Source organism: Pristiophorus japonicus, chromosome 11, assembly GCF_044704955.1.
Source record: "Pristiophorus japonicus isolate sPriJap1 chromosome 11, sPriJap1.hap1, whole genome shotgun sequence".
Taxonomy (NCBI): Eukaryota; Metazoa; Chordata; class Chondrichthyes; family Pristiophoridae; genus Pristiophorus; species Pristiophorus japonicus.
Window position 1 is genome coordinate 59,191,991 of NC_091987.1, and position 26,730 is coordinate 59,218,720.

Sequence of the window (26,730 nt, forward strand, 5' to 3'; positions counted from 1 at the left end):
GTGCTGTAATTAGAATCTCCGTCAGTAGCGTGTTCTTTGGTTTGATGGGAACAAGCAAAGTTTTCAGGGTTTCATACACCTTGGGGGTTTGCTTTAGTCAAATAAATAGCTCGTTTTCTTTCTAACGCCACGCGGGTACGGTTTTTATCATCCGCATATGCTCTGAAAGTCTCTCTGTCGTGATGGAACTCACTCAAGAGCCCTGTTATTCCCATAAACACGGCCATGTGGACTCTGACAGTTCAGTCAAGTGTGCTTGTAATTTACCTTGGATTTTTAGTTGTTCTATAAAACAAAGAACTTCTCAAAGTCTCTCTGTAGATTGGCAGAAACATCCACCAACAAAAATTTCAGCTAGGGAATCTGATTATCCCATCCTCGTCGCCAAATGTGATATATTCTTTACGACATCACAAACACACACACAAGATGGTTCTACAGGAACTTGTCATGTGATCTTGTCGCATGATCCTTTTATTAAATACATGAATAGTTGCATTACCACAATAGTCCACCAGGCGGAGTAGCAGTCCACTAGGGGGAGCTCTATATTACAACCTCTTCCACCCTTTCATTCCTTCCATACCCTTCAATCCTCCAACTCTGGCCTTTTATGCATCCCTCTAACTCTACCATTGGTGGCAGAGCCTTCATTTTTCTTGGCCCTATCAGTTTTCCTTTCTTAAATCTTACTCCACCCCAGCTTCTCCACTTCTCTCTCTCCCTTTAAATGTGCTCTCAAAAAACATCTTTTCAATGTAGGTTTTGGTCACCACTTCTAACTCTCTAACCATGGTTTGGTGTATGTTCCTTCATTCCTTCTTATCTATTTTATTGTTTGTCACCTTTCTAAAGCACATTTTCTACATTAATTAGCTATATAAATGTAAGTTGTTATTATAAGAATGCAAGTCTTTTTTAAACATCACTGGAATTGATTCACCAGTAGATCACATTTCCTCTGAATTTCAATGCGTTCCATTGATGGTTGACCAATTTGGCAGTGATGTGGAATTCTCAAGGGATTTACATGCAGGTTTGAATTGAGCTGGCCCCAGAAGCGCCTCTCAAAGGAAACAGAGTGCCAGAAACAGCGTCCATTTCCTTTGAGGGCGGGACTTCCAGCCCCGGAAGGATACCAACCCAGTCCGGGCGAAGGTCAATTTCTAGCCCAAAATATCTTAAAACATTGGTTGAAAAATCTCAGTATTTTAGTATACTTACTGCTCTCCATTTCTCAGCCTCCTAAATGTTTTATTCTCATGTTCCGATAATGATAATACACAAATGGATCATACCTAGCAATGTACTGATAAGTTGCTGTTGCAGAGATCTGGTTCAAGAACAATTACTTTAAAAAAAATGGTGCTGTATACCTTGAAAGAGATGTTAAAACTGTCACATTTTATTTTATTTTTTCAGATGGTACATCCCATTGTTTGTCCTCATCTTTCTGATGATGTCATGCTACCTTCACATTTTTTATGTGGCTAAACAGAGGGTAAGAATCCAGATTTGAAACTCCTGAAATAAAATAAAGTCTTGCAAACATCAGTGTTCAACTTATATGGTTGTTTCTGTTTGTATCTATTTTCTTCTGTTTAGGAAGCAAATACAGTAATCATTCTTCATGTTGGTGCTTTTTTAAATGATTGATATCTTGACCATCTATCACGTTAATTAACTCTTCAGCTGTCCATTATGTTAATAATATGTTATCATCCGAACTTATTTGCTTGTTTTATTTATTGCTTTCTGGAATAATTTGTGGAGTGCATCAGTTTCATTTGCATTTTATTTGCAATATGTAAAATTATATTAATACTGCAACCATTGGATAGCTCAGGAATCTAACAATGGGAGATATTTTCTTAAAACCTGATGAAACAAAGAAAGAATTCATTTGCATTTACATAGCGCCTTATCACATCTCCCACTAATGCCCCAGAGAGCTTGATATACAAAATATTGCTTTGAACATAAGAACATAAGAATTAGGAACAGGAGTAGGCCATCTAGCCCCTCGAGCCTGCTCCGCCATTCAACAAGATCATGGCTGATCTGGCCGTGGACTCGGCTCCACTTACCCGCCCGCTCCCCGTAACCCTTAATTCCCTTATTGGTTAAAAATCTATCTATCTGTGATTTGAATACATTCAATGAGCTAGCCTCAACAGATTCACAACCCTCTGGGAGAAGAAATTCCTTCTCAACTCGGTGTTAAATTGGCTCCCCCATATTTTGAGGCTGTGCCCCCTAGTTCTAGTCTCCCCGACCAGTGGAAACAACCTCTCTGCCTCTATCTTGTCTATCCCTTTCATTATTTTAAATGTTTCTATAAGATCACCCCTCATCCTTCTGAACTCCAACGAGTAAAGACCCAGTCTACTCAATCTATCATCATAAGGTAACCCCCTCATCTCCGAAATCAGCCTAGTGAATCATCTCTGTACCCCCTCCAAAGCTAGTATATCCTTCCTTAAGTAAGGTGACCAAAACTGCATGCAGTACTCCAGGTGCGGCCTCACCAATACCCTATACAGTTGCAGCAGGACCTCCCTGCTTTTGTACTCCATCCCTCTCGCAATGAAGGCCAACATTCCATTTGCCTTCCTGATTACCTGCTGCACCTGCAAACTAACTTTTTGGGATTCATGCACAAGGACCCCCAGGTCCCTCTGCACCGCAGCATGTTGTAATTTCTCCCCATTCAAATAATATTCTCTTTTACTGTTTTTTTTTCCAAGGTGGATGACCTCACACTTTCCGACATTGTATTCCATCTGCCAAACCTTAATCCATTCGCTTAACCTATCTAAATCTCTTTGCAGCCTCTCTGTGTCCTCTACACCACCCGCTTTCCCACTAATCTTTGTGTCATCTGCAAATTTTGTTACACTTCACTCTGTCCCCTCTTCCAGGTCATCTATGTATATTGTAAACAGTTGTGATCCCAGCACCGATCCCTGTGGCACACCACTAACCACCGATTTCCAACCCGAAAAGGACCCATTTATCCCGACTCTCTGCTTTCTGTTAGCCAGCCAATTCTCTATCCATGCTAATACATTTCCTCTGACTCTGCGTACCTTTATCTTCTGCAGTAACCTTTTGTGTGGCACCTTATCGAATGCCTTTTGGAAATCTAAATACACCACATCCATCGGTACACCTATATCCACCATGCTCGTTATATCCTCAAAAAATTCCAGTAAATTAGTTAAACCCGATTTGCCCTTCATGAATCCATGTTGCGTCTGCTTGATTGCACTATTCCTATCTAGATGTCCCGCTATTTCTTCCTTAATGATAGTTTCAAGCATTTTCCCCACTACAGATGTTGAACTAACCGGCCTATAGTTACCTGCCTTTTGTCTGCCCCCTTTTTTTTGAAGTTCAGTCTCTGTGTAGATGAACTTTTATTCCATATGCTGCATGTAGCTTTTTCATTGGTCAATTTTGAGCTCTCCCAAAGCTGTTAGTCTGAGCATGAACCTGTGAATCACTGTCCATTATTTTATTCTTAAATCATGGAATGCCCCTGCAGTGCACTATTTTCTTGAGTGAAGAAAAATACTGTAGTGGTGTCAAGTAAAAAGTAACACGAAATTGTGTCTTTTTCAGACCTTAATCTGAGTTTGTGCATGTGAAGATGTTTGGGGCATTTATTTTTTTTTCAATCCTCTGCAAAAGATTTAGTAACAGCACATGGACTTTTAAATTGTGGTAGTCAGTCTGACCCTTATGGTGTACATCTTTTGATGCCATATTTGTAAGCAAGTCACGTATTGCTATTTTTTCAAGATTCACTCTATCTTCCCACCCTTCCACCTCTGTGTTTTACTGTATTATCATAAGCATGACTTTTGGACTGCAACTGTAACACCATATCATTTAATCCAGTGCTGCGTTGAAAATAATTGATGGCCCTTGAGTAATGATTTTTTTTCTAATTGCTGGATAGCCATGGTCCTAATGGAAGGGGCCACTATGTGAGTTTCTTCCATCTACAGGATCAATAAAACTAACAGTGCCTGGCCTGGGGAGCTTGTGCATTTTTCTGAAAGCCTCTTTGTAATAATAGATTGCCTGGGGTTGCTTAAGCTGGTCCCTCCTGCTGAGTCAACACTCAGACATCCCACCCACCAGTGTAGTCTGCTTAATTTCTACAAAAAGCCTGGCAAGATCAGTGTTTTGTTTGTGCCTACTTCATTGTTGCCCTCTTGCTGTGTAATACTGTAATATCCATTTTTTAAACAGTTAAGTATTTTAAGAATAAAGAATAGTTTTATTGTATATTTTAATTGCAGACTGCTCTAGTATAATGTCTAACATAATTGCCACACAAGGTTGATTGAAATGTGTGCAAAATATTGTTTTTCCTGACGATGGTTAGCTATTAATTATAAATATTTGTTTATTATGGTGCATTTTACTCTTTCATAATACTGAAGTCTAAATCTACAAATCTATATTTAGCCAGACATATGTGAAAACATAGTCAAGTTCATCAGAGTGCAAAGTCAAATTCTTTTGATGCAGTCAGAGTGGGTCGTCATTATAAACCAATTTTAAATAAGTGCAGTCTCTTGACTTATGTTGAATGAATTTCTATCTCTGCCATTTAGGTACACGATTTAAATCTAAATAGTTTAAAGTCTTACATAAAATGTATTAATAAGATAAGAATGAATATTTAAATATTAGAAGATATTTTCTTCAATCATGACTGTGTTGCGCAAGTGCAATATTTTAACTACATCTTCATATATCAAATATAAAATTATTCTTTGAATAGTTTTAGTGGTCTATTAATTCATTTATTGTAAGTCAGTGTCCTTAATTTTTCTTCTTACATACACATAATGGGCTCAATTTTCCTCAGTTGCCTGCGCCATATTTTTGGCGCGCGCTGCTTTTTTTGTCGTAAATTAAAATATCCCAAGTTTCCCCAAAGTTTCTGCGCCAGTGTAACTCGGTTAGTTACGATTCTTTTAGGTTAGGACGCCAAACCCCTGTGCCCAGGCGAGGGAGCAATTCCTCCAGCCAACTCTCGAGCCCAGTGAGAAGATGTTCGGTGATGGGGTGGTACTTTGAAAAAAATCAAAAGTTAAAGAATTGCATTAGACATTGTTTATTGTATGCCTAGCTTCCCGTTCTAAGCAAGCCCATTGCGCATGCGCAGATCAGGGTGTGGTCCATACTAGGGCGTCGACCGTGAGGAGAGAAAGAGGAAAGAAGGTGTGAGTGCTGTTTTGAGCTTCTTGCAAAGCTACAATTAAATTATGGGGGCAATATTGACACTGCCATATTTTGTGCAAGGCTTCTGCATGATTGCGCTGTGGAGGAGAAGATTGATTAGATATCATCGCATGAGGAATCTCAGAGCACAGAGGATGGTGGGCAGGAGGCCTTACCCACACCGGGTATATCGAGACAGATGCTCATACTTGACCTGAGTGATGCAGACTGTGTGAGAAGGCTGCATTTCTGCAAAGAAGTTGTAACTGAGATCTGTGAGTTAATAAAAGCAAACCTGCACCCTAGAAGCATCAGCAGTACTGCTTTGTCAGTTGAAGTAAAGGTTACAGCTGCACTTTCATTTTATACATCCGGATCATTCCAGGCCACAATTGGGGATGTGTGCACCATTTCTCAACATGCAACACATATCTGCATTCTGCAGCGGACTGCTGCACTATATGCCCGGAGGATTACATAAAGTTCCCCATGACCGACCAGGCAATGTGTGACAGGGCTGTGGGCTTCTCCAGGATTGTTGGCTTCCCAAAGGTACAGGGCTGCATTGATTGTACGCACATCGCCTTGCGAGCACCTTTGGAGGATTCCGAGATGTACAGGAACAGAACAGGCTTCTCTCCGTGAATGTGCAGCTCGTCTGTGACGACATGCATCGCATCATGGCAGTTGATACAAGATACCCTGTGAGCACCCAGATGCGTTCATCCTATACGAGTGTGCTATCTCAGCAGCAGCCAGAAGGGCAGAGCTGGCTGCTGGGAGACAAAGGGTACGGCCTCGCCACCTGGCTCATGACGCCCCTACGTGTAACCTGGACGGAAGCTGACCGGGAATACAACATGTCGCACTTTGCGACGTGCAGCATAATAGAGAGGACCATTGGCATCTTGAAACAGCGTTTGCGATGCCTGGACTATTCCGGAGGCTACTTGCAATACTCCGCTGAGATTGTCGGTCAGTTCACTGTTTTCTGCTGCATGCTGCACAACTTAGCCATCATGAGGCAGCAGGAGCTGGTAGTCGAGACCCACCTGAGGTGAGAGTGGCTGATGATGAGGAGGAGGAAGATGCAGATGACGAGGAGGAGGTGGAGCAGGGCGAGGAAGCCATGCAACTACCTGAACCCGGAGCACGACAGTGGAGGAGGGCGGGCCGTCATGCCCCTTTAACGATTGCTCGAGCCTTGCGCCAGCCGTGAACACTTTGCTGCCTGAAGGCTCAGCGGCAACTATTCCACATGGACCATGTTTACTATTTGGACCGGTTCCGTAATGTGTTGTGTTAATGAAACAAATAATGGAAATGATTTTTCTTTAGCTCAAAAAGTTGTGTTAATAATGGAACAAATAATGGAAATGATTCAGTTATAATTTAAAATATATTTTATTCAAAAGTTTAACACTTGTTTAAACTTAACTTTAATAAAAATATTCTTGTATCAAACTTTAAAGTTTTCAGTTAAGATCACCTACAAACTTTAAGATCACTTACAAACTTTTAAACTTGTAAAGTTACATCACTTACAAAAAACTTTTAATTTGAGAACAGTTACAACAGTAACAACAATAATAATAACAACACCAGCAGCAAAGAAAGGCTGCATCCATCTCTTCTCCACCTTATCCTAAGACCGCCCGCTGCACTTGGTCTTGGTGACTTCACCCCCACCCGCAGGCGGTGGCGCAGCGTTTCTCGGGTTGGTACCAAGGTTATTCTTTCAAGCATCTCGGGTAATGCGCACTTTTTGATGGGGGGCAAGGGCAGGTGGTAATGTGGAAGGCCCGGATTGGGCCTCTTCAGAGGCTGGCCTGGGGATTGTTGTAGGGGTGGCAGTTGATTCCGTCAATGGCCGCGGGCTCTGGCCGTGTTCCCTTATTGCAGAAGCTACCTCCGACAATCCCTCCCTCATGTGCCCCGACAGCGTGTCAACTACCTGCAACATTCCCTCCCTCATGTTCGCCGACAGTGTATCAGCTGCCTGCAACATTCCCTCCCTGATGTGTCTGGACAGTGTTCCCATTTTTCGTGAGAGTGTTGTTACTTCTCCCGACAGTCCAGATACCTCACCACCCACCCCACTGATGGTGTCCAGGAGTGATCGTGTAAGGTCAAAGCTCTCCGCACTCATTGCCATCATCTGAACCACATCTGTTACATCCTGCATCTCAGGAGAGTGCTGCCGAGCTCTCCTTCCTCTCCTCACCCTGGGTGTGGCTCGCTACATCCCTCTGGGACCCGCAGCCTCGGACGGTGGGGCCCTGGGTGTGCCTCGCTGCACCCCACTGGGACCCGCAGCCTCGGACGGTGGGGCCCTGGGTGTGCCTCGCTGCACCCCACTGGAACCCGCAGCCTCGGACTATGAGAAACCATGAAATGTCCCAACACTCGTACCACTCAGGAAAGGGGCTGGCACCTCAATGGGCGGCACAAGCACCACCTCCAGAGTGAGTACAACAGTGGGGGCTTCACCCTCTCCCTGCCCCTCCCCCTCCCCCTCACCCCCATGCTCTTGATCTGAAAGGTGGGATTGGAAGATGTTCTCCTCTTCAGGCTCGTCCACGTCTGAATATTCTTCTGCATCGGCTTTAGCTTCGTCAAGTTCTGCAAAATATAACAGAACAGATAAATGGTTAGCAGCAGAGGAGGGGGCAGGGTGGCATGAGTAGGCTCACACAGCACAGGAGCAGAGTTATTTGAAGGACCACGATGAATGATAGCACACTGCATCGACTGATGCGTAGCTGACGGAGACATCCCCATGAACCGAAGCATGACTAGCCCATGTGGTACTTAATTTTTAGCAAAGTCAGAATGTGGAATTTCCAGGACTTACCCTCTCCCTCGAGTGTGGGCCCAGCTTGTGCAGTGGTGGTTGCTTTTCTCCAGGTAGGACCCATCAAAGCAGCGACCCTCTCTTCCAAGGGTTTCAGTGGATGCAGATTTGCCGGGCCTTGTCCTGTTCGAGTTCTTTCTCTTTTGTTGTGTGCCACTTTCCTCTGCAAAGATGAAAATATAACTTTTTAGAGAAGGTGTCGTTCTGCTGGATGGGACATGCAAATGGTCACATTTACAATTGCAATTCCTTTGAAAAATGAAAATATTACTTACACTAACTACTTGACCAAGGTCCTGCCACTTCTTTTTGCACTGGCCTCCAGACCTCGGGGTGGTCACCATTGCACAGTAATCTTCTGCAAGTTGATTCCAGCATTTCTTCTTTTTATTTGGTGAAATCTTTATGTGACTTCTGCTGGTGTCCAGCTCGTGCCATCTGACCTCAGTTGGTGCCACCACTTCCTCTTGTGAGTAATTCTTGGTCCTTGAGCCACATTGCATATTGCAGTTCCGATCTTTTTCCACTGAGAACTAAAGTTGCCACACAGTTCTCACACACAACTAGCTCTTTAAAAATGGCTGAATGCAGACCGGGGAGGTGTACTGGGCATGTGCGCCCATAGCAGTCACGTAAAAAACGTCTTTTTTTTTCACGCATGCGCAGAAGTGGGGGCATCCTTTTTTTGGTGCAGACATTAGGCTCTACCCCCAAAGCTAAAGGACAGGCTGCGCGGTGCCAATTAAAAAAATTAGAAGGGAGAAACTTTCAAGTTATTTTTTTGAAGTAGTCGGGGCCAAGAAAAAGGGTGTAACTCTTGAAATACGCCATGAAACTGCATTAGGGAAAATTGAGCCCGCTAAGTGTTAGATATGTCTGAAAATTGATCACTACTGAAGTGGTTTTTTTGTGTTCATTTATTGCCCTTTTTAAACAAATATGAGTTTCCATTAGAAATGCATTAACGCTGTGTTAATGCACATTTTTAGCACCTTGTACAAGAAGATAAATTTGGTGCGCTGTACTTAAATTCTCCGACTAGATTTATCTGATGGTTTGATTCTCTGAGACAATGGCCCAGAAATTCCTCTCGAGGACTTCCCGCGGGCAAAGCACTGTAGAATAAAAATAAAATGCGCTCTTACCTTAAGCTGCTCCGCCCGCTCGAGACCCCGATCCAGAGGCCTCTCGTGACTGCGCGTCGCAGTGCATTCACATTGGGACATCCGCAGGAGTCATGTGGGCCTGGACACCCAATCACAGGTAAGTATTTTCTCATTCATAGTAATAGGAGATTCATAAATTACAAATCTCCTATTACTATGAATGAGAAAACCTCCAAAACGCACAAATACTACATAAAGCATTTAAAAAACACCTCACATAATACACTAATAGAAATTAAAGTTGTTATAAATGTTTTTGAAAGAAAAAAAATTTGCCGATTTAAAAAAAGAAGTTAGGGTTAGGGTTTACAATAACATTACCTGAGTGGGCAGGATTTTAACATAAATATGTTGTTTTTAATTTAATTTTAATCATATTTTTGATATGTTTTTAAACTCTTACGCCTGTAAAAGTAGGCTGTGCGCCTGCTTCTATCAGGCACAAGAGTTTTGAGGACATTTGACGGGCAAGATATGCGTAAATCCCGCAATTTTGCCTGTACAAATGTCCTCGCTCCTGATCTGCGGATCATCTGTCAAGCTCCAGCTTGATAAATCGGAAAAGCCGGTTATCAGCGCATGCGCATTATGCACTGAAAACCGGCTTTTCCGATGCCTTCCCGGGTCCGTTGAAACTTCGTACGGGCCCGGGATATCAGAATTTCCACGCCATTATTTTCAAAGTCTATTTCAGTGTTTTCTCATTTTTTTTCATACAGGTTTTAACTTGGTCTGGTCCATATGATCCTGAAAGAGAAAGAAGCAAGGTACAGTTCAGATGAGGCTACAACTTACACTCAAATAAATGACTATCTATTACTGGTTAAAAAAGCTCTCCATTTCTTCCAATATTGTGGGGACAGTTTAATAGAAACATTTAAAGCAAGTCCATGGCCAAGTAGGTTAAACATTGGCTTTTCACCTCTGAGGCTAGGTTCAAAGCCAATCCAAGGTCTCTTCAATCTGCCAGCAAATAAGGATCATATGAGAAATTTGTTTTTTTTAATTCATTCTTGGGATATGGGTTTTGCAAGCGACACTATTTGTCCTAAGCTGTGTGTGTTAGGTCTGTGGTATGGAATATTGTTATGTAGTTTCAGACTATTTATGTAGAACACAAATGGGAAGTTGCTATGTTGGTTGAGTAAGTTATGTTCAGTTATATCAAATAAGCACTATATAGTTCTGACAGTACATCTGTAACTTATTACACTGTTCAGGTACAGATGGACTCGTACCAGTGTCATAATATGATATTTTCTGTGCTTTAGATAGTAAAGTTGCAATCTCAAGTTATTTTTAATTGAAAAATAACATCTACACCACATTCTTGTGTGTTTTTTCCACTAAAGAGTCAGAATGCAACCTCCTGATTAAATTTTATTATTTTTTAATTTTATATGGATCTAAACCTTATTCCAAGGATAAATAAACTAATTTATTATGATTAAGCTGACACAGTTCCATTGCAGGTTTCTGGGTAGCATTAAAGGTTAAGGGGCTTAAATGTGCATCTGTATGGGCTGATAGTAAGGACTAAGCATGTGAGCATTCAGTATTTCTACAGCACTAATAGGTGAATGCTGCCCCTCTCTGGCTGCCGGTGATGCTACAAAGTATTTTGTCAACAAATGTCTGCATCTCACTTTCATGTATAATTCCCAGAAGAATGTTTGGCTGAATGCAAGATAATCCTGTTCATTGTAGATTTTCACTTTTAGCCTATGTCCAATACAATATTTCTTTTGAAGGGGGGTTCCATTATTTAACTTTTGATCGACATGGACACAGGGTGATTTTTTTGATTGGGTAGTAGATGCTAGAATAATTTGTGTTTTGAGCAAATCTATTTAATGGCCAGAAGTGTTCTTGACACGCATTATGGCCCAAATATTATACTGTTTGTATAGATTGTGTAAAGAATAAGGTGTGATTTTAATGTGTATCAGAGATGAGCAATATTTTTTTTAAATAAGACCAGTCGACTCTGTTATACTGCTGCCAGACATCACCTATTTTGTATTCTAACAAGGCGTCTCTAATAAGTCATGGGCTTTTTTGCAGGATTGTTTTCAGATTTTCAAACACTATAATCTAATCATTATAAAATAATTGACAGCTTTATATGCAGCAAATATTTGAATCTTAGCAGACTAAGAACATAAGAACATAAGAAATAGAAGCAGGAGTAGGCCATTCGGCTCCTCAAGCCATTCAGTAAGATCATGGCTGATCTTCTACCTCAACTCCACTTTTCTACACTGTTCCCATATCGCTTGATTCCCTTAATATGCAAGACTGATACACTTCTGCTATGATTTGTAGAATCAAGTGACTCAAAAGAGGGCCTCTGTTTTTGATGTTCTTCATAACCATTGCATAGTCATAGCAGGGTTCCTCCAAATTATTGCAGTTGCCCACGTTAATAATTAATCTAATAATAAAAGGATTCATTTACTAGAAGCCAGATGCTTAGTGAACTGTGGATGTAATTAGTTTAAAACACAACTACAGGTTTGCTTTCTTATTATGTTTAATAATGAAATTTCTGTTGATCTTCTTCAGCCGATAAAATTACCATTATGAGAAATGATTTAAAACTGACAACTGAAAGTGTTTACATTTTTTTTATATATATATAGATCTTATTAACTCTGGAAATCAAGCCACTTAAGTGGTACCCATCTGTATACCTGGCTGTGTCCCTCTTTCCTCTCATCAACAGGTGAGTAAAAATAAGTGTTGTTTTTGCTGCTGCTTCTGGTGCTTAATAAGGCTACAGTAATTGGAGATTACTGTGGCCAAGAGGCATGACTACTAGATGATTACTGTCAGAGTAAAGATGGGTCATTCTTTATCTTCTGGGGAGGGGTCAAAAATAGGGTTCTAATTTTCTTATTTGAGAATTCTATCGAATGCAGTGATACCTTGCTCAAAAACGCCAATCTTGCATAATTTATGCTTAATTGTATCAATGTAAATTTTAATGCTCTGTCCCGCCGTTTTCTAGTCGGTAACTAACACGTTGAGATTTCTAAGCCAGTGCTGTGTAATTTTAAACACAACAGTTTTCTTAAGTGGTTGTATGTACTTTAAGAAATAATTCAGTTTGATAGACTTTCCAAACTCAGCATTTTCACCTCTTTCACTTCTGAATTTAATGACAGTCCTGATGGATAGGATAAAGTTCCCTTCACTTTGATGATTGTAAAAGCCTCTAGTTTATTAGGAATTTCTGTTTTCAAAAAAATCTCTTGGTATAAACAAAATAGCTGATCAGCTATTAGAAATCTAGGAAAAATCAGTTGAGAGTTTTAGAAAAAATCAACGAGTTAATGCCCCATGAGCTTACCTGCTCCTCCCCCAAAAAAAATCCCATTTCCCAGCAATAAAAAAATAGGGATTAGCATTGAAGATACCTTATTTAGTATTCAGACTTGAAGGGTCTAAACTTTGAATCCTTAGAGTCTGAAGTCAGGCTTGAGTTAAGAGGAATACAAGCCCAGATAGAAACTAAGCCACACCATCGTTTAATCTCACACCCAGCCAAGACCCCTAGGGAAATTGAATTTTAAAAACTCACAAATGCACCATGAAAAAACACAAGCAAAGGAATAAATGACTGACAAAGGATTTCATAAATTAAGAAAAACAGCTGACACTAATCAGCCTATTCATCAATCATTTCGCTCTCCCTTGTCTCTCTTCCTTTCTTTTACTTTCTCCCAATTCATATTCTTTTCTTCACCCACTCTTTTCTTCTTTGCCTATTTTTTCTCTCTCTCCGTGTCTTTCACTGTGTCTTCCACAGTCCCACCTCTTGCTTTTCCTGTTGCTCCACTGTCTCTTTTTCTCTCTCTTTGTCCATATGTTACTCCAGTGTAAATTTTCAGCTTGCCATCGCTGACAGCGCTACAGCAGAAATGGGCACTGGCAAATTGAAAGATCAGGTGGTGTTCAATCTCACTGGACCTGTGGCGTGCATGATCTTCCAGTGAGGCCATAAAGAGGGCCAAAGAGCTCTTGTTAAAAACAGATGAGAGTTTAGCTTTGATAGCCTGAAGAAACTGCGGCTTCTGGTGTTCTTCTGTTGTAACATTGGCCATATTCTGCCAGAAGGGCTGGGAGCAGCGGTAGAGATTCCCATTGGGTGTATCTCGACAGTTATTCTGGCATACACTACAATGCAGGTTTTCATGTTGAAGTATTATAATAAGATGCATATTAGCACATGTGCAGCTTTCCGATATTCTTGCTGGGACAGCACTGCACTCCGAGTTTGCCTATATAAAATGGTGATGAGGACATTTTAAGCGGAACTTGCTGCGTTTTGAGAAGACTATTAGAAACTGGCATTTTTCTTTAGCTTAATGCTAGGTGTTATTTTCAAAATTAATTTTTATCACATTTTTTGAGTAAAAGTTTTAGGTGCAGATTTTTAGTTGCTGTAGTTATCATTTTGAAACAGCATTCCAGTGGAGATTTCTCTTATTTTGTTTCCTTTGGAAGAGGAGGCAGAGAATGAAATGAGGGATGTAAAGCAGGTCGGACTACATCAGAGGTGGTCAGCCTTACACAGGATTCTGTATCTACAGGCAGTGACACACCTATCTTAGAAAGTCAAAGCAAAACTGCCTTTGCAGCCTGTTCTCCTCTAGTGAGGCAGTGACAAACTTGTGACATATTCTAGACTCTGAGCTCAAACCAACCCCCACCACAGGCATTACATGGGCAAATGCTGTTGAGGTCACCGCAGCCCTGAACTTTTCTGCATTTGACTCATTATAAATTGCCACAGGGAACATGTGCAGCATTACTCAATCTGCAGTTCTCAGATGTATCAAGCAGATGACTAGTGCATTTTTTGCAAGAACAAACTATTTAATCTTTTTCCCCAGACTCTGCTGGCAGCAGAACAAGAGGGTTGTGCACTTTCTTTAAAAGATGGGGTTTACAAAGTTTGTGGCATCATTCAACATATGAACATAAGCAAAAAGACAGGAAAAGACCAAACTGGTCATGACATAATTTCCACACTCGCATTCCCTACCACGCTCTCAACCAGATGTAGTTACGCAATCTCCTGGAAACCTCTTGGAATTGAGATAGCTCCTTGCTCTGGGTCATGAGTGACCCTGTAACTGACTGCCACATCCATTACCGCCGTGGCTTTAGTCCTGCTCACTTACTGGCACATCTAATGTTTTGGAAGCAGAGGTTGGAAGGGTCAAAAGAGAAGCAACAACCTCATCCATGCTTACTTAGCCATGCTCCTGCTGCTGGGTGCTCCCTCAGTATATTCACTAATCTGCATGGAATAGGCATCTAGTTAGAAATGAGGGCAGTGCATAAGGACTCCATCCAATTCACCAGCATGTTGAAACAAATAGGATAGACTCGAAGATTGGACCTTACATCCTTACAACAGTACACATTAGAGATATTCTGGCTTGGCTTAGGTCAGCTGACACTCAGGGCTCTGCTATAGATGATGCTGGAGTAATCCATATTAGACTATAAAGTTCCGTTGAATCACTATGTATTACTATACAGATGTGGGTGGTGAGCTCCTTCTCTTGCAGAGAACTCCCAGCACATATGAAATAGGAGCAGGAGTAGGGCATTTGGCTCCTCGAGCCTGCTCCACCATTCAATAAGATCATGGCTGATTTGATCTTGGCCTCAACTCCACTTCTCTCCCCATAACCCTTGACTAATTAACCCTTGACACACAGATGGGAATCCGCCACAAAAACTTAAATTATGCTGACGCCGATGACTTATTCACCCGAGAGGAAAGTTCCTCACGGTTATCTACGCTCCAGATGATTAGCTACTAGAGTGAGATATTGGGCTTTTATACTCAAAGAACTGTATCTCAGCATGAAATATCTGCCATGCAGGAAAAGAAGGATGAATATTGCTGGATATAAAAGAATGTGAAGGAAAAACTCTCCTGCAGTGGTTACTTGACCTGGTATAGTTTCAACTTTTTGGGCTGGAAATTCGGTCGCGCCTCTGTTAGGGCGTTAATCCAGGCGGAACGGTAAATTTTGCAGCGGCAAATGAATTACATCTGCTGCTACAAAATTCATTAACTGGGCCCACAGTTTGGAGCGGAGTGCTAAGGCAGCTCTTTTAGGGCGATAGGCTGGCTGAGCAAGTGAAAATCCCAAGCTAAACAGCCGGCATCGGAGCTCCCTAAGAGAGGCCTTGTGGGGTGGGGAGAGGGCGGGGGTGGGGAAGGAACTTGAAAAATAAACACCAAAAACATTCCCAATACATAACTCACCCCAACACAATATCAATCTCAACAAAAGCTGGAAGCTGGCCCCCTGCCCAGAAGTGCTTACCGCCGCCATTGCCGTCTCTCCGGGGCGCTAAGAGGGGTGAAAAAGATCGATAATCCGGCCCAATGCGTCTGGTTGGAGTGGACACAGTATGGTTATGTAGTTTCAAAAAGCATGTTTGTTTTATTGTCAGATTTCCTGATTAATTAGCCTCCTGGTAATAAATCTTAATACGTTCATAGTAGATACAAATAAAATATATTAATTTGTGTCAATGGAAAAATATATTTTCTAAATGAACTGTGAAGCTATCTGTTTCCTAATGTTTAAAATAATTGCTGGTATAGTACTAGATTTTACAGGTTTCTATAACTAATAGAAAATATGTTAAGAGTAATTTACCAGCACAATAAATACTGCTAAATTTTGGGTTCATTATGAACGGTGAACTTTGAATAAGAACTTAGCTTGGGAAATTCTACTTCTTGTTCAGAGTACATATCCTTTGCAATGGAAATTGGGCAGAATTATTTATGGCATAGACTTTAAAGTCCTAAATATTCTGTATACAGTGTGCAAGATATGCAATTTAATGAAGGATTCAAATCACTGAAAACTAAGTGCAGAAACTCAGGGGAATTTTAACCCCAAAAAACAGGTGGGTTTGGGACGGTTGGGACGTCAAAGTGTTAAAAATCTGAATCTCGACCCCAACCCTTCTCCAACCCACCCACCTCCAGTTTTAATGGAGACAGGGACGGGGCAGCCAACCACTTTAAATATTGTAATGAGGCTGCGTACCTCATTTGGAAACACCATTTTAAATTTAACGCTGGCTGGCTGGGCTTCCCGGACCTCGGAAAACCTGCCAGCTAAAGTAAGGTGAGGACTGCTGGATCCAGGAGTTAAGAGCCTTTCCACTGTCCTCGCAAACCCCCCATGATCAGACCTGACACACCGCCGCCCCCCCCAACGAGGCCTCTAACCACCCTCCCCACGAGGCCTCCGATCTCTGATACCCCTTCCGGCCCCCTCTCCCGCTCCCAGCCTTCTAACCCGCCCTGATTCCTCCCTCCTTCCTCTTTGTGGCCTGGTGCCGCAGGCCTTCCCACCCGACACTCAGCCAGCCCCTCCATCTGGCTGGCTGTGGGCGGGAAACAAAGAAGCAAAATGTTACCCAGGCCTGCGTTAAATTCAGCCCCTTCTCCCGTGTTTCCCGACTGCATTCCAGCGCCGCTCCATACCCGCCTCCAAGTTGAAATTCTGGCCTCAATATCCTTTGTTGACTATTTTATTCATGTATAATTTTCTTGCTTTATCTGCAAGCAAAACAGTGTTACACAGAGATTCAGAATGATCATAATAAATGCATAACATACACAAATGCCGATGTAATGGGGTAGAAACTGTTTAGGGCAAGCTGACATTGCACACGCCAACCAAGAGGCCCACAATTGGTTAACATTATTTGCATGAGCTCTGAGGCCTGTCAAGCCTCCTCAGACAGCTTGTGCATTTGAATGCAATGAATGTTGGGCCGCTTCCCTCGCCAGCAGAAGCCCAAAGGTAAGCCCCGGGAGAGGGTGGAGTAGAGTAGTAACGGGGTCCAATTGCAAGGTCAGTGGAGTCGGAGCAACACAATGCAACGTTTAAAACATTTTTTTTAACCTTACCTTTTGGTAGCGGCTGTAGCGGCATCTGCTCCGCTCATCGCAAACCAATTTCCAGAGGGGTCCTAAAATTGTCATTAACATATGTAAGGGGGCAAAGGCCTGTTTTGGGCAACCGCCTGGGACGCCTAAAATAAGGGCACAATAAATTTAGCAGTGCCCCAAACACACGCACAGATCAGACGTTATTACTGCATCCACTTTACACCTGAAAAATCAGTGCAATGCGTAATAACTTCTACCGCAATATTTTTTGAAGTTCCTTAAATGAGGGCTTGAAATTGGATATCATCTTCAAGGCACCAAGAACAAAAGGTTCCTGCATCTGTTCTAGTCTAAGAGTAAGTTCATCAATTTAAAATATTTCTGACCTCATCTGAAGTTTCCAGCTTGAAGCTATCTGTTCATCACCATGTGCTAATTCCAATGTAACTATTTGATCTGACAATAGCTTATATTCTGCATTATAAGTGAAATGTGGCAGAGGTTTATTGGAGAGAGGCGGGTGATACAATTAGGGTATCACCATTGTGTTTAAACAGTCCCATAATTATCACTCGTAAGGATATATCTTTTGGAACAAAATAAAGGAAATGAGTGTCAACTGTTTTTTAAATTCATTCATGGGATGTGGGCGTTGCTGGCAGAGGCAGCATTTATTGCCCATCCCTAACTGCCATTGAGAAAGTGGTGGTGAGCCACCTTCTTGAACCGCTGCAGTCCGTGTGATGAAGGTACTCCCACAGTGCTGTTACAGAGGGAGTTCCAGGATTTTGACCCAGCGACGATGAAGGAACGGCATTATATTTCCAAGTCAGGATGGTGTGTAACTTGCGGGTGGGTAGGTGGGTGGGAAGGGGGGTAACTTGCAGGTGATGGTGTTTCCATGCGCCTGCTGCCCTTGTCCTTCTAGGTGGCAGAGTTTGTGGGTTTGGGAGGTGCTGCCAAAGAAGCTTTAGTGAGTTGCTGCAGTGCATCTTGTAGATGATACATACTGCAGCCACGGCGCGCCAGTGGTGGAGGGAGTGAATGTTTATGGTGATGGATCGGGTGGCAATTAAGTGGGCTGCTTTGTTGAGTGTTGTTGGAGCTGCACTCATCCAGGAAAATGAAGAGTATTCCATCACCCTCCGGACTTGTGCATCATAGATGGTAGAAAGGTTTTGGGGAGTCAGGAGGTGAGACACTCACCGCAGAATACCGAACCTCTGGTAGCCACAGTATTTATGTGGCTGGTCCCCCAGGATGTTGATGGTGGGAGATTCGGTGATGGTAATGCCATTGAATATCAAGGGGAGGTGGTTAGATGCTTTCTTAGCGGAGATAGTCATTGCCTGGCATTTGTGTGGCACAAATGTTGCTTGCCACTTATCAGCCCAAGTCTGAATGTCGTTCAGGTCTTACTGCATGCTGGCATAGACTGCTTCATTATCTGAGGAGTTGCGAATGGATCTGAACACCGTGCAGTCATCAGCGAAGATCACCACTTCTGACCTTATGATGGAGGGAAGGTCATTGATGAAGCAGCTGAAGATGGTTGGGCCTAGGACACTGCCCTGATAAACTCCTGTAGCGATGTCCTGGGGCTGTGATGATTGACCTCCAACAACCACAACCATCCTCCTTTGAGTTAGGTATGACTCCAGCCAGTGGAGAGTTTTCCTATTGATTTCAGTTTTATTAGGGCTCCTTGATGATACACTCGGTAAAATGCTGCCTTGATGTCAAGGGTGGTCAGTCTCACCTCACCTCTGGAATTCAGCTCTTTTGTCCATGTTTGGACCAAGGCTGTGATGAGGTCTGGAGCCGAGTGGTCCTGGTGGAACCCAAACTGAGCATCGGTGAGCAAGTTGTTGGCGAGCAAATGCCGCTTGCGAGCACAGTCGACGACACCTTCCATCACTTTGCTGATGATTGAGAGTAAACTGATGGGGCGGTAATTGAACTAATTGGATTTGTCCTGCTTTTTGTGGACAGGACATACCTGGGCAGTTTTCCACATTGTCGGATAGATGTCAGTGTTGTAGCTGTACTGGAACAGCTTGGCTAGAGGCGCGGCTAGTTCTGGAGCACGTCTTCAGCACGAAAGCCGGAAGGTTGTCACTCAGCCGTTTCTTGCTATCATGTGGAGTGAATCGAATTGGCTGAAGACTTTGACTTCTGTGATGGTGGGGAGCTCAGGAGAAGGCCGATATGGATCATCCACTCAACACTTCTGGTTACAAATGCTTTAGCCTTGTCTTTTTCACTCATGTGCTGGGCTTTGCCATCATTGAGGATGGTGATGTTCATGGAGTCTCCTCCTCCTGTTTAGTTGTTTAATGGTCCACCACCATTCACGACTGGATGTGGCAGGGCTGCAGAACTTTGATCTGACCCGTTGATTGTGGGATCGCTTGGCCCTTTCTATGGCTTGCTGCTTCCGTTGCTTAGCATGCTTGTGGTCTCCCCAGTTTGGCACCTCATTTTTAGGTACGCCTCGTGCTGCTCCTGGCATGCTGTTCTGCACTCCTCATTGAACCAGGGTTGGTCCCTTGGTTTGATGGTAATGTTAGAGTGGTGGCAATACAAGGCCATGAGGTTACAGATTGTGTTTGAATACAATTATGCTGTTGCTGATGGCCCACAGCACCTCATGGATGCCCAGTTTTGAGCTGCGAGATCTGTTCTGAATCTATCCCATTTAGCACGGTGTTGGTAATGTCACACAACACGATGGAGGGTGTCCTCAGTGTAAAAACGGGACTGTCTCCATGATGTCTGTGCGGTGGTCACAGCTACCAATGCTGTCATGTAAAGACAAGAGATTTACTTCCCTAAAGGATATGAGTGAACTAAATGGGTTTTTACAACAATCTTTTTTTAATTCTAGATTTATTTAATTAACTGAATTTAAATTCCCCAGCGGTGGGATTTGAACTCACATCTCCAGATCATTACTGGTCAAGTAACATAACCACTATGCCACCGTTCCCAATTGAACTGAGAAGCACCAGTATTCAGTGTCCACATTGCTGTTTTTTGTTTCATCCACAGGATTGTTTTCCATATTTGAACCACTGACTGTTCCTTAAAGGATATTAGATGAATATTGTTGTCTTTCAATGCAAACAATACTTGTACAAGTCTACTGGCTTCCAGAATTATATTTTTTTAGACCATCCAGTCTGAAATTAAAAGGATTAGCAAAGAACATCTACCCATTTACATACCTAAGAGATCAAGATAGTTTTGTTAATCGTACATTGTTCTTAAAAAATATACCCTCCAGTTATACTCGATTCAATAAAAAAATGTAGACAAAATAATTCAAGTATTTGCAGGTATGTTTGCAATGAAGCAAGCTCAAAACAGTGTGAGACACCAGTGTACTGGTAAAATGATTAAGATATTATTCAATCAGGTTTATAAATATGCAATAGAAAATAACCCAATTGCTGGGAATAAAATAATTTTGTCTTCAATCCTGCTCCAAAAAAATGATCCCTGTGGAAAATGATATGTAGTGGTTTGTACTACAATTGTTACAACATGATTGCAAATAATTAAGATAAACATTCATTCTTTTTTTCTGTTTGTTTCTGGTGTTTTTATATAATCTAACAATTTTCTATTTAAGCAGTTTGCAGGTCAATTCATCCATGGACCTTAGCCCTTCATTTTGGCTCTGTTAAAAACAAAGGAGGAGTGTTTAACACACCACCATTACATTTTACTGAAGTTCTTGTGACAGTGACAGACTATGTGAATTATGTTACATACCTGTACTACATGTGGTAGTTTATGATAGGTGATGTTAATGGAGGTTTCTCTATCCCAAAACTGAATAAAATTATTGTGATAAGATTCTAATTCAAGTCTGTTTCCTGACTGAATTACAGAGCACAGTTGGCTTCGAGAGCACAACTCTGCTACTGTTTCCAAGTTCTCAAAACATTTGTGTGCGTGGTATCACTCCTGCTTTTAGTCATTGTCATTATTTCCTTCTGATTTCAGACATCTCATAGTTGTTAAGCCCTTTAAGTACCGTAGTAGTATATCTGCACCACAATGAAAACATAATTTTAGAATATTAGGATGCCTAGCAATGATTACAAGGTTGTAATCTAATGGAAGCTTTCAGATGGCATCCTCAATCACAGTCGTGAAGCTTGAGCAATTTTATTGCATCACCTGAACCTCAAAACTTGGTTACAACTTTGTAATCACACATTGGTCCTGTTTCTAAAATAATGTTGTTTCAACCATATTTTCAGTCAATTACTGCACTTTGTAACCTTCAGTTTTAACATTTTACAAAATCATTTCCACAAACCTTTTATGTTGATAGAGTCACATAATGCAAGGCTGAGATACTGGATTCTGAGCTGTGCAATTTTGCTCATTCAGATGTGTTAATCCAGGTCATGGTCTGCACTATTTCTGATCAGTTTATCAAAGGGGTGAGAGGATGGAATTCGGCATCAGTGGGGGTGCAAAACGAGTGGTAGTGGATTAGCCACCCCATTATCAAAACCTTTCCTGATTTTCCTTTCATTTTGACTTCAACTGTCAGCCAATTCACTAACGCTCATTTTGCGCTCCTGTCAAAATTGAATTTAATCCTCGGTATCTCTTATAACTTTTGGGATGTGTGAGTATAAGCTTTGTAACTTTGTTTGTTTAAAGCCACAAAGTGATCTTTGTCTTCAAAGGGTAAAACTTTACGGAATTAAATAAATTTTACTAAAAGCAGGGCAATAAATGTTTTTTCACAGTAATTAATGGCCTGCAAATAAAGTTGCATTCTCTGGGACCAAGTTTCGGGCCATGCCTAGAACGGCGCAGCCCTGACCTGGACGCCCGTTTTTCGCGCCACAAAGTGCGCCTAAAAAAAACTTACAGATTCTCCGGCTCCCTGCTGGTCCTCTTGAGTCAGGCACGGCGCAGCACGAGCAGTTGGGGGTGGAGCTAGGTCCCTGCGCTGAAAACAGTGCCGGGACCTCTGCACATGCGCTACAATGGGCGCGCATGTGCAGTAGCTGCAGGCGCCCAAAACTGTGTGGGAGGGGCCCGAAGCACGCAATCTCTAGCCCTGCCCGAATGGCCTCACTGGGGCTGCGTGCATAAGGCTGCCTCCCACGCCCAGCTCCTGCTTCCTCCCAACCCGACTCCCGCTTCCCCGCCCCCCCCTGGACCCGACCCCGACACGGACCCGACTCCCGCTTCCCCCCCCCAGCCCCCGGACCGGACCCGACACCGACCCGACCCGCGCTCCCCCCCCCCCCTCCCACACCCGACCTGACCTCCCTCTCCCTCCCTCCCTCCCCCCCTAACCGAACCGACCTCCCTCCCACCACCCCCCCCCCCCCGACCCGACCCGCGCTCCTGACCCCCCCCCCCCACCCGGACCGGACCCGACCCAACCTGACCCGCACTCCCCCCCCCGCCCACCCGACCTGACCTCCCTCTCCCTCACCATCTTCGACCCGAACCGAACCGACCTCCCTCCACCCCCCCGACCCGCGCTCCCGCCGACCCAACCCGCGCTCCCGACCCCGGACCCCGGACCCGACCCGATCCAACGCCACCTACCTGTAAATCTGGTGCTGGGGACGGGCCCTGCCCGAAGTCTTGGGCCCGGCCGGGCCCGGCCCGTTCAGCCTCCCCCCCACCTCTTCTCCTTCCCCCCCCCTTCTCCTTTCCCCCCCTTCTCCTTTCCCCCCTTCTCCGTCTGCCCCCATTCTCCTTTCTCCCCCCTTCTCCTTTCTCCCCCCTTCTCCTTTCTCCTTCCCTTCTCCTCCTTTCCCCTCCCCTCCTCCTGTCTCTCCCTCTACCCCCCTCCTCCCCCTCCCCTTGCTGTCAGAAACACAGACACTGACAGAGAGCGAGAGACACACACAGACAGACAGACAGAGAGATAGAGACACTGACAGACGCACTGGGGGGGGGGGGGGCATCCCAGCACGCTGTTGGAGGGCTCCCGGTGCTGCAGTCGGTAAGTAGAAAATGTTTTATTTATTGATTTTTTTTTTAAATTCTTATTATTTTTTTTTGATTGATTTATTGGTTGATTTATTGATGTTTTTATCATTTATTATTGATAATGGCTCTTTATTTGTAAAACTGATGTGTTTAATGTTTGTAAACTTCCCTTTAAACCCCCCCCCCCCCCCATTCCCTACGCCTAATTTGTAAACCTGATTTTCTAAAGTGTAGACAAGGTTTTTTCGAGCGTACAAAAATCTTCACTTACTCCATTCTAAGTTAGTTTGGAGTAAGTTTTCACTGCCGAAACTTTGAAAACAGGTGTAAGTGGCCGGACACGCCCCCTTTTGGAAAAAAAAATTTTGTTCCAAAATGAAACTGTTCTAACTGACTAGAACTGGAGCAAACTAAATGCCAAGAATTTGAATTTCTAAGATACTCCATTCTACACCAGTTGCTGCAAAAAATCAGGAGCAACTGAGGCCAAAACTTGGGCCCTCTAAAACTACATGGCGGTAATTTTCACTCTGGGCACCTATGTTTCAAAGCTTGTGTGCTCCTGCAATTTAGTTAGTGGACCATTAATTAAAAGGCGATATTTGCTATTTTTTATTAAAAGAGAAATTTAGTTAAGAGTTGAATTACACAGCACATTTTCACCCCAAAGGAACTCAAAGTGTACAGAAAAACATAAGATCGTTGAGTATGCTGAGATACATGGCAGCACAGTAATTGCATGCAAGTTCTAGACGAATGGCATTTACGTGCAACTTTTGCATTTCAGGAACTTTGATAATGGTTGGATTCACTATTCCCTAGTCTCCTGAAAATGGTTTCTGTTTTGGTATCCATGAATAATACACATCCTTCAGTGGACAATGTTGGTGTGTGCAAAGGTTTAAAAAAATATATAAACTGCTGGTTGCTGATCCTATAGTTTAATTATCCACTCACTCCATTTGCTTCTTGTTTTCCCTAAGAATAATATTATTGACAATTTAATCTCCTAAATATTATAACAAGTTGGGGGTGCAGCCAAATGCTGATAATACATAATTAATTTTGCAATGAATATTATTCCTGAATTAAGAGTAAGTCTGGATCCATATTTCTAGACATGCAAACAAAAATAGACAATTTACAAATTTTGGTTTCATAGATCATTCAGAAATTCTGTCTCACCAGAAACTACATGAATCATTTAACAAAAACATACACTATACTTTATACAAAAGTGATAAAAATTTTCATTTAGAAATGTTTGGCAGTAGATTAACTGTATATAGTGCCCAGAGCATAAAAACATGATAATCAGGAAACTTTTTTTGCCTGGAACAGGATTTTGTATTTAATTGATATTGTTGGATCAAGAATTCCAGAAACATAGAAACATAGAAAATAGATGCAGTAGTAGGCCATTCGGCCCTTCGAGCCTGCACCACCATTCAATATGATCATAGCTGATCATGCACTTCAGTACCCTATTCCTGCTTTCTCTCCAAACCCCTGGATCCCTTTAGTCGTAAGGGCCACATCTAACTCCCTTTTGAATAAATCGAACAAACTGGCCTCAACAACTTTCTGTGGTAGAGAATTCCACATGCTCACAGCTCTCTGAGTGAAGAAGTTTCTCCTCATCTCAGTCCTAAATGCCTTACTCCTTATCCTTAGACTCTGACCCTTGGTTCTGCACTTCCCCAACATCAGGAACATTCTTCCTGCACCTAACCTTTCCAATCCTGTCAGAATTTTATATGTTTCTATGAGCTCCCCTCTCATTCTTCTAAATTCCAGTGAATATAAGCCTAGTCGATCCAGTTTTTCTTCATATGTCAGTCCTGTCATCCCGGGCATCAGTCTGGTGAACCTTCGCTGCACTCCCTGAATAGCAAGAATGTCTTTCCTCAGATTAGGAGATCAAAACTGTACACAATATTCAAGGTGTAGCCTCACCAAGGCCCTGTACAACTGTAGTAAGACCTCCCTGCTCCTATATTCAAATCCTCTCGCTATGAAGGCCAACGTGCCATTTGCCTTCGTCACCGCCTGCTGTACCTGTATGCCAACTTTCAATGACTGATGTACCATGACACCCAGGTCTCGTTGCACTTCCCCTTTTACTAATCTGTCACCATTCAGATAATAATCTGCCTTCCTGTTTTTACCACCAAAGTGGATAACCTCACATTTATCTACATTATACCGCATCTGTCATGTATTTGCCCATGCACCTAACCTGTCCAAGTCATCCTGCAGCCTCTTAGCATCCTCCTCACAGCTCACTGTGTCATCTGCAAACTTGAAGATATTACATTCAATTCCTTTGTCTAAATCATTAATGTATATTGTAAATAGCTGGGGTCCCAGCACTGAACCTTGCGGTACCCCACTAGTCACTGCCTGCCATTATGAAAAGGACCCGTTTATTCCTACTCTTTGCTTCCTGTCTGCCAACCAGTTCTCTATCCACATCAATACATTACCCCCAATACCATGTGCTTTAATTTTGCACACTAATCTCTTGTGTGCAACCTTGTCAAAAGCCTTTTGGAAGTCTAAATACACCACATCCACTGGCTCCCTCTTGTCCACTCTACTAGTTACATCCTCAAAAAATTCTAGATTTGTCAAGCATTAGGAAGTTGTATGGTGCATGTTGGAATTTTGTATTTGCATCAGATTTGTGTTTATTTGCAGTTAATTAAATTTACTGACAGACTTGCAGTGCGTATTACTGATTGAGTTAGGCACTGTGTAATATTCCAGTACCCAGAGACAAAAGAGTTGTTTGCAGCTTTAGGGTTGCCTTTGAGTTTCCAGAAATCGAAGACATGTTTTCCCCTTTGCGTAGATACGCTTTATGGTACTATGGTTAAGCAGTGCAACTGCTTGACCAACTGGGAGAGAATTATTGGTATAGTACATGTATGGATTTAGTGCTATCTATAATATCCCTACCAATATGGTTTCAATATTAGTTCACCACTAATGAAATATAATAGGACTATTGTATCTGATTATTTAATCTGGTATCCTTGTGATAAACATCTAACCCTCTACTCCCTCTGGTGGCTAGAAAGATGATCAGCAACCAATAAATTGTCAGATCATTGGCAGGTTTAGGAACAAGATAGTTATGTAAGTTATCATATGTAGTTTTTCTACCAATAATTCAGAGTGAGTTCTATTTAGTTTAAAATGTTTTTATTTAAACTATACTAAACCCCTCTACTGTCCGGTTTCACACATTGAGATATTTGTTGGACTTTTCATGTCTATAGAATGGGTTTCAAACCAATGAGAGCAAGAGCGTCATAATCATCCTCCTCCATTATAGTGACAGACGTAACCCTCCGTCCATCTGTCTGTTTGTCAGTGCCAAAAACGGTGAAACTGAAAAGAATGGTTTCACAGAACTTCAGATTTTACACTGCACCTCTTTAGATGATAAGTGTCCTTTATTTTGAAGCTGTGTTTATGTGGATAAAATTGAAAAGGCAATTTAAAATTTCACCAATATACTTGTTCTTTCACTGAACAAA

General features: G+C 42.5%; 1 protein-coding gene across 2 annotated transcripts in view; it reads left to right on the forward strand.

The window, feature by feature from the left end:
- Nucleotides 1-26,730, forward strand: part of LOC139276035 (cyclic AMP receptor-like protein A) — a 458,883-nt gene that overhangs the window by 381,128 nt on the left and 51,025 nt on the right. Inside the window, exons 9-11 of one of the 2 annotated variants that reach the window (XM_070893418.1) lie at nucleotides 1,423-1,501; nucleotides 9,981-10,028; nucleotides 11,904-11,986. In XM_070893418.1, the coding sequence (XP_070749519.1) occupies nucleotides 1,423-1,501; nucleotides 9,981-10,028; nucleotides 11,904-11,986 (210 nt within the window). The remainder of the gene's footprint in view (nucleotides 1-1,422; nucleotides 1,502-9,980; nucleotides 10,029-11,903; nucleotides 11,987-26,730) is intronic. The other variant, XM_070893419.1, reaches the window with a different exon arrangement.